Source organism: Buteo buteo, chromosome 31, assembly GCF_964188355.1.
Source record: "Buteo buteo chromosome 31, bButBut1.hap1.1, whole genome shotgun sequence".
Lineage (NCBI taxonomy): Eukaryota > Metazoa > Chordata > Aves > Accipitriformes > Accipitridae > Buteo > Buteo buteo.
The window spans coordinates 651,275-660,010 of record NC_134201.1 but is presented as its reverse complement, the minus strand read 5'-3'; the positions used below and the strand labels follow the sequence as shown (position 1 = coordinate 660,010).

General features: G+C 60.6%; 1 protein-coding gene across 1 annotated transcript; it reads right to left on the bottom strand.

The window, feature by feature from the left end:
• Positions 1-410: 410 nt before the first annotated feature.
• Positions 411-8,736, bottom strand: LOC142026098 (antigen WC1.1-like). Its single transcript, XM_075018934.1, is given in 14 exon segments — positions 411-667; positions 881-1,033; positions 1,239-1,322; positions 1,758-1,853; positions 2,581-2,718; positions 3,007-3,042; positions 3,427-3,741; positions 3,830-3,892; positions 4,356-4,670; positions 5,027-5,341; positions 5,428-5,754; positions 6,309-6,623; positions 6,850-7,158; positions 8,620-8,736. Coding segments are annotated over 14 exon segments (2,835 nt in total). The 5' UTR covers positions 8,732-8,736.

Genomic DNA, 8,736 nt, shown 5'->3' with positions numbered 1-8,736 from the left:
CTAGAGTGAGGAAATGGGTGCTCCCACTGCGGTGCATCATGGGACCTACCAGAGAGCCATTTTGACTAGAAACTGCCTGTGGCCAGTAGGATGGAAATGTCTCTGTCAGCAGGATTATTCTCCAGGGACCATGGGCTCTCGCTGCTCCACAGCCTGACCCCAAGACTGCTGAGACTGTCCCTGAGACATGCCCATTTCCCCACCTCCATGACTTTGTTCTCTGCTCCTCCTGATCAGCGTCAGGAAGATGCTCTCACACTTGGGCAGGCAAGCACCAGCTCCAGGTCAAAGCCCCCAGAGACTTTTATTGAGAACAAAGATGATGCACAGCATAAAAATGGGAATAAAAATAGAGGAAACTCCAGGCGGTTTCTGTTGCCCATGGGCCAAGGGACATGGTTCCCAGGTGCTCACGGCTCTCCCAGCTCCACAGACCTCTTCTCCCTCCTGGCTGCACCCAGCTGCACAGCAGGGATGGGCTCTCATGGCCTGGGGCTCTGGGACTGTTGTGCACAGAGCTCCGGTGTCACAGCCGTTGTGTCCTCAGGGGGATGTGCCAGAGACACCTCTTCAGCATCATCATAGCCCATGCTCTCCAGGGACAGGGGCCACGTGTCTCCTTCAGCTCCAGGGACCCCAGCACTTCTCCAGGAGCGCGGGCTGGCCCCTGCAAGCAGCAAGGCAGGACAATGCAGTTTGGCCCATGGGGTCTGTAGATCATCTTCCTCCCTGCTCCTCACCACATTCAGCTCCTTCTCCTACCCCTAGACACTCCAAGGAAAACTCCTGGGACAGGAGGCTGGGGTCTCAGGACAGCAGTGACTTGGGTGGCACCAGGGGTGGCACCCCAGGAACCAGCAGTGCTAAATTTCCCTCTCACCTCTGGGTGCATCCTTGGGCTCTGCTCCCTCCTCTGGCTCCCTGGGCATTTCCCTCTCTCCCTGCCCAGGGGCAACATCCTCCACGGGATCAGAAACCTCCCTGGCATCATCATAACCATCTGCTGGGTCACCTCTGGGTGGGACAAGAACATCTGAAAAGAGAGGGGAGCTGGCTACAGTGAGAAGATACATCCTGCAGAGCAGAGCGACAATGCACAGGGACACAGGGCTGAGACACGGGTATTGGCAGCACCACAGGTGACCCCCATGTCCTCCCCATCTCCAGCGGTGACACTGAGTGACACCTCTGTCCATCACAGGTCTTCAGGGAGATCAACTCCTTCTTGCCTCTGTTACCTGGTGCTGAGCCCAGACCATCCTCCTCCTCGCTGACCCCAGGGTAGGGCTGCAGCTGGGTCAGGGACTCCTCTGAATAGGAGCCTGCAGAGATGCACAGTGGCTGTTATGAAGTGAGCCCCACTGACCTGGCTCGTGGTCAGTGCTGCTGGGGAAGGGGGACCCACAGAGCTGGGGCTGCGTGGGGAGGAGGGCTGGGAAATCACCCTGCCTCCCTGGGGCAAACCCTGTCTCAAAGGTGCTCCCAGAGCTGCCCTAGGACAGCCCCTTCCCTCACTCCGTGGCTGTCACTTGGGGTGCAGGGGCAGGAAGAGAGGGGCTGTCCCGCTGGGACAGGCAAAGCTGTTTATTTGGGAGAAAGCTCCCCTTCCAGGCCCAGGACCTGGATGGTCTCCCCACAGACCACGTGGCCCCAGTGTCACAAGGACCATGGGCTGGGGGGCTTCAGGGAATCAGCCCGGGGTTGGGGCCAGGGGAAAGGGTCCTGCAGATGTGCCTCCAGGGAGGACCCACACCCACCTGAGTGACCAAACCTCGCCTGCTTCTCCCACACCGGGCTGTAACCAATCTCCTCGTACAGGGCCTCAGGGAAGGGCTCCTGAGCACTCCTGGAGCCTGGGGACAGAGGTAGGGCTGGCAGAGGGACAGGCAGAGGGGCAATGGGATCACACTGCGCTGCCCCAAACCTGTTTCTTGGGCCAGCCCAGGACTGGCCCAACGGCACAGCCCCACTGCACTGTCCAGGCACAGCTGCCACATCCCCAGTGAGGGCAACATCGCCGTGGAGATCATCTGGGGCAGCATCACCCTCGCATCATCCCATCGGAGACAGCGCTCATGCCCCTCTGGCCCCAGGGTCATGCACCCCTTGTCTGACCCTGGAGCAGCTCCCATGTTTCTTCCACCTGGAGCTTTCCCCTGTCTGCCCCACGGGTCTAGAGCAGCCAGTGGGTGGGCAGGACTGGGCAGAGGGGACAGCCTGGGGGCCTGACACCACGGGGATAGACCCTTCTGCCCTGCACTCCTCCCATCATCTCCCTTGTCCCAGAGTCCCCCCCAGCACTACCCAGAGCATTGCCAGCCTTGGCCATCTCCCCCCTGCTCACATCTCTCCCAGCCCCGCTCTGCCATTTCTCTCCTCACCCCATCACTACCTCCCCCCGCCTCTGGGCTCTCTCCACCCCTTGCTGCTGGTGCCCCACAGCCAGGCACTCAATGGGGTGGTGCATGGGACAGGTGGCAGCACACGGTCTCAACCCCCAACTCTGCCTGTGCCCCTCACTGACACCCCGCAGCCCTTCCCACAGGTATCTCCTCCTGGGACCGCTGTGGAAAGACCAACCTCTGCGCCCAGCCCTGGTGCTCAGTGCTTGCCCAGCCAGGAGGGCCAGGAGCAGGCAGAGAAGGGCCCCCAGGATGATGCAGATGATGACGGGCATTGAGACTCTCCCGCTGCCACTCAGACGGCCCCGGGGAGAATCTGTGTGGGCAAGAATATGGAAAGGCCAGCACCAGGCCTGGGTGAGGTAGGAAAAGCACCATTCCTGACCCCCATCACACAAGGCAGCAGGGGGTGGAGGGCCCCAGGCATGAGCGATGGAGAAGCTTCTACCCCGATGAGTAAATGACAACCTTCCCTACCCCCCTCACCACCAGACCAGTGCCTTCTCCTGGGAGTTTCACACCCCAGCAAGGAGCCCCTTCCACCCAGCTGTGGGTCACAGTCTTGCCCTGGGGATACCCAGCAGAGGGGGGGAAGACAAGTTACCTGCTCGGGGTGGGACTGCTGCTGTCCTGGGTGTAGCTGCAGAGGAGGAAAAGGAGAGCTGGGCTGAGAGGGTGGGTGTGCGGGTAGCGGGGACCCTCTCCCCCAACACACCGTGTGTGTGTCTGTGGATGTCCCTGACACATCCCACCCAAATTGCCTCTCCTGCGGTGCTAGAAAGAGAGGCTGGGATAGGGTGGCAGGTAGGATGGCACAGGCAGCCCAGGGGATATCCCTGGGGCTGCAGGGCCCCATGGGCAATGGCCAGAAGACATCCAGTTCCACCGAGGCTGCTCCCCACTTGGCACCAGGCTCCTGCACTCCGCAGAAATGTTCTTCCTCTTGGGAGGTTACGGGCCATGCCAGGACCAAGGGGGCAAAAGGCCTTCCCCCTGAGCAAGGGGTCCCAGCCCTGCCACTCACCTGAGCAGTTCACAGCAGCATCTTCCTTGTGCCGGCAAGCACCGCCATCCCCAGGCCGGGCCCAGCAGTCCTGCAGAGACGGCTCTGTCCCACGGCACTCCACCTGCTCCAGCCAGATGGGGCCCGTCCCCTCCCCAAACGCAGCCTCATGCAGGGCAGACACCGCGGGGCCACAGCCCAGCTGCCTGCACGCCACCTCGGCATCCCGCATGTCCCAGGAGTCGTCGCACACCGTCCCCCAAGAGCCACGGTGCCAGACCTCCACTCTGCCCGAGCACCTGTCCTCACCTCCCACGGCACGAATCTTCTCCCTGTCTGGAGAAGGCAAAGACCTCCCGTGGCACGGAGACAGCAGGCAGAGCCCTGCCAGACAAGAAGCATCCACAGAGGAGCAGCTCCCTACCTGTGCAGCTCGTGGAGTTGGGGCACGGGGACAGCGGGATCGAGGGCGTTTCTGGGCATCTCCCTGAAGAAGGAAACACTGTGGTGAAAGGGCTGGTTTGGGAGATCGTGCAGAAGAGAGCAGGGCTGAGCTCTGCTTGTGCCTCCCTCTGCCATCTCGATCACGGCAGCAACTGAACCCTGGTCATTGAGGGGACAAGCACAGGACTGTGGGGGGACCCCGACTGCTCAGCCCCAAAAGGTCCCTGTTTAACAGAGCAGCAGGAGCGTGTCTGTGGAGGGGAGGCTCTCCTGAACCCTGTCTGGTCTCTTCTGAGACCTCACCTGGAGATGCTTCTGCCTCCCCAAGGTGCTGCTGGCAACTGCTGCTGGACGTGTGTGGCTTTGATCACTTTTCTGCCACCAGCAGCAGAAGGGACTGACATGGAAAGGAAAAGCCCCTCCAAGCTCTTTCTCTACGTTTGGCCATACCCAGCAGGGAACAGGAGCTGGGGTGGCACTGGGGTGCCCAGGTGGCTCAGAGTTACCATTACAGGTGATGTGGGTCTCCTCTCGCAGGTCTTCACATGACTGTGGGTTCCAGGGAGCAGAGGAACACTGCCAGAAGGAGCTGGTTTTCTCCCCGCACTGCACGTAATCCAGCCAGGTAGGGCCAGATACCCTTCCAAAAGGCAGCTGTGTTTCCAGGGATCCTCCATCCCCGCAGCCCAGCTCCTTGCATGCCAGAGACACCGTGGTGAGAGTCATCGAGTTGGAGCAAATGCTTCCCCATGTCCCATTGTAGAAAACCTGCAGGCGCCCGGAACAGCCATCACTGTTTTCCAGCCTCAGGGCCGCCAACTCTGGGAGGAAAGGCACCAAGGGGGAACAGGCTGGTCTGGGGCAGTGGGAGCCAGGACACTTCTGCACCCCCCACACCCACAGCTGGGTAGGGCCAGGGCCAGCACGTCCCCCTTGCACCCAAGGGCAGAGAGAAGCCCCTGATGGACAGACACCCCGTCCTTCCTGCTAACCCTTGGGGACGACTGAGATCCCCAGGGACCCGCAGTGGGACTGGCGGTACCCGTGCATGGGTGTCCACAGGACATGCTCGGGCAGGAGCTCAGAGGCAGCCAGGGACAGCCTTGGCCATGCCTGTCTCTCCTTGTGTCCTGGCCTCTGCAAGAGCCAGGCTCCCACTACAGCTCCCACCACAGACCTGAGCAGATGACTCCCGCGTCCTCTTTGTGCCCGCAGTTGTGCTGCCCCCAGGGCCTGGCAGGACAGTCCCAGAGAGCAGCTTCGGCCCCAGAGCAGTTGACGCCATCCAGCCAGATCTGCCCGGAGCCTGCCCCAAACTGAGCAGAGCCGGCTGCCTCCACTGCCCCTCCACAGCCCAGCTGGTGGCAAACGACGGCGGCATCAGACAGGTCCCAGCCATCGTCACAGACAGTCCCCCAGATGCCCTGGTAGTAGACCTCCACTCTCCCAGCACAGCGCCCAGACCCGTTCACCAGCCGGACCCTCCGGCTCCCTGTAGTGGGCAGAAACCCCAGTTGCTGTCAGGGGCCGGCTGCCCACCCACCCCATCACCTGGGGGGCCCGTGCAGCGCCGCTCACCCCAGCAAATGACTCCCACGTCCTCTGCAACCCCTGCTGATGGTGCACTCTTGGGCAGGGAGGTGTTGCAGAGGGCCAGGTTGGCCTCGTGCCCTGCACACTGGACCCCTCGCAGCCCCACGGGACCCATCCCTCTCTGAGGCTTCGGGGGGTTGTAGGCTGTCCCTGCCTCTCCGCACCGCAGCTGCCGGCACACCACGCTGGCCTCCTGCAAGTCCCACTGGTCGTCCAGGACTCTGCCCCACGTCCCATTCTGGAAGATCTCCACTCGTCCGTCGCACCGGCTCCCTCCACCCACCAGCCGCAGGGATGCAAAGCCGGCTGAGCCTGGGGAGAGCAGAGATGCCACAGCTCCCTTTAGGGAGCAGGGCGAGGGGGGATTTTCTGACCAAACATGACAAGATTGAGCCTTTTGCTGATGAGAAGTGAGGGCAAAACCCGGGCCCTCTCTGCAGCTCACACTCAGGTCTGATGCTGTTGGGGCACCCAGGCACCTGCTGCCTGGGTGGTGGGAAGGGGCTCTGCAGAACTCTCTCTGGGGATGGGATGCAGTTGTCTGCAGCCAGAGAGATGGAGCACAGCCCTGCAGCCCTGTCCTGGGCTTGTCCCACAGTAGGAGAATGGAGGAGCCCTGGCCTGGTGGTGGTCCTAGGACCTAAGCCACTGCCCTGGGGGCAGATGCCTGCCTCCGTTCATCCCTCAGCTCTACCAAAGTAGAGCTGTCACTCTAAGCAGGCAAAGCCCTCCAGATGGCTCCTGGGGAAGCCAGGGTTTCTCCAGGGAGAAATTCAGCCTTGCACTGTCGTGGGATCCCTGGTTTGCGTGGCCACATCACACACAAAGGGCAAATGGAGTTAATGCAGCATTTTTCCAGCACTCACCTGAGCAAACGACAGCAGCGTTGTTCCCGTGGGAGCATGGTGAGGCTCCCAGGGTGATCACTGGGCACTGTCCCAGGTGGGATTCTGTCCCGTCACAGTGGAATGAGTCTCTCCAGACAGGGCCAGTCCCTCTCCCAAAATGCTCTCCTCCAGGAATGGACTCAGCAAACCCACAGTTGAGTTGATGACAGAGAACGTGGGCATCCAAGAGATCCCAGTGGGAGGCACAGAGGGTCCCCCAGGTCTCTGACACCTGGACCTCTACCCTCCCTGCACACGCTGTGCTGCCGTTCACCAGCCTGAATCTTGTGTATTCTGGGGACAGAGGAGGAGGAGAGAGGGTGGATTGGTGCTCGTGTACCCGCAGTAGCAGGCAGAGAGTCCAGAGGGACAGCATGCCTTTCTTCTCCTTCTGCACTATTTTCATGCTGCAGACAATGCCATCATCCCTCCTGTCCTCACACCTGGCCCAGCACGGTCCTTGCTCTGTTCCCCAACCCCTGGCACAGCCCTGGTGTTCAACACCTCCCTGAGTCCTTACGTGTGCAGGTGACAACAGCGCTGTTCGCATGGGTGCAGGGCTGGTCCCTGGAGGAACCTCTGCGGCAGAACATGAGGCGGGATTCATTCCCCACACACTGCAGCTCTCCATCCCAGATGGGACTGACCCCTTCTCCAGAGTGAGCTGGCCCAGCGACAGGCAGGGCCACGCCGCACTGCAAATCCCTGCAGACCACATCAGCAGCTTTGGGACTAAAATGTGAATCACAAACAGTTTTCCACTGGTCCCCGTCATGGATCTCCACACGTCCTGAGCAGTGGCTCTTCCCTTCCACCAGCCGGACAAATCCTGGAAAAAAACCATAAAACCTGGGAGTTCCCAGAGCCCTCTGACAGTGAAATGCCCATGCCCTACATCACCTCCCAGCAAGCTGTGACCAAACTCCGCATTGCACATCCCAGAGGAAGTTGTTGGGGGAGTGTTGGTGACACAGGCACATCCAGACCCCCACGCACCCCATCTCTACACCATCAGAGCACTTGAGGGTGCATGTCTGTCACAGACTCACAGCCACAGGTACTGCTCAGACAAACTGCTGCACACAAGGTCCCCTGAGCAGCCTGGCATGGTCCCTCCAGCACTGCAGTAATGTGAGCAGTTTGGATCCAGGAGAACTGGCCCAGATGATAATGACTGCTGCAGCCTGCTCAGCCCCTGTACAGCTTGGGGCCAGGCAGGACCATCACCCTGATGCAACCAGAAGCACCCTCTGATCCCAGGGGTGTTCCTGGGGTGTTGGAAGGTTCATTTTAGGTGGAAGATGTCACAGAGCAGAGAAACGGGGCAGCTGCTATCATGCCTGGTGCCTGTGAACATCCCTCTGACGTCTGCTCGTGGGGAGGGTGTCCTCAGCCAGGGACACAGTGCTCTGCCTGGAGGTGTTCACAACCCAGATGGATGGCGAGACAGAGGGGCAGGAGACTCCCACTGGGCCCATGCCAGCTCTCCGAGAACAGCAGGCACAGAGGAGGGTCAGTAACTGCTGCCAAAGACCCTGTGTCATGGGGCAGTGTGGGGAACCATGGGCAGGCAGGAGGGCTTGGGCAGTGGGTCAGTGCTGCCTACATGCGGCTATGCCCCTACAGGGCTGTCACAGCCCCAGGGATATATCCCAGTGCCAGCCTGTGACTGTGGTGATGCAGGAGGGAGCAGCCAGGGTCAAGCAGCTGCCAAGCCCCTAACCCTTGCAAATGCTGGTCCACACAGCCAAGCCCTGGGCACAGGCAGCGAAGGGCTTTGTGGCCACCCTGCTCCATTCCCCAGGGCCCAGCACTCATCCTCTCTGAAAAGCCCATTTGATTCAGGTGAGGTAACCATGTCTACAAAGGGGAATGACCCAGGAGGATCAGCCATCTCATGCCGTTCCTCCAAGGCGTGGAGTGCCGAGTAAGTGCCCCTGGGTGTTTCCAGCACAGGGACCCTCAGCATAGTTGGCTGCAAACTGGCAGAATGGGTGGAGATCGATGAAGCCCAATGGACACCCCGGGGAAGGGATGGAGGATTCATCTGCAGTCCAAGACACTGACTGAGGGTGACTGAGACACTCTGGCAAGGTCAGATCACCCTGGGGTAGGATCCCTCTGGGCCTTCCCCAAGGACTGGGGACATCAGCAATGACAGTCCCAGCTTGGCAGTTAGACAAGTATCGCCAGGCCCTGCTCTGGTGTCCACTTGTTGCTACCTGACGGCACAGCCACAGTCCCTTCCCCCATCCCAGATCCAGAGGTAGGCAGCAGGATGTCTCCTTACCTGAACACGTCACTCCAGCATCCTCACTGTGGTCACAGTAATTTTTACCCCATCCTCTGTGTCTGCAGTCAGACAGGGCAGACTCAGTGCCTTTACAGCCAACATCATCCATCCAAA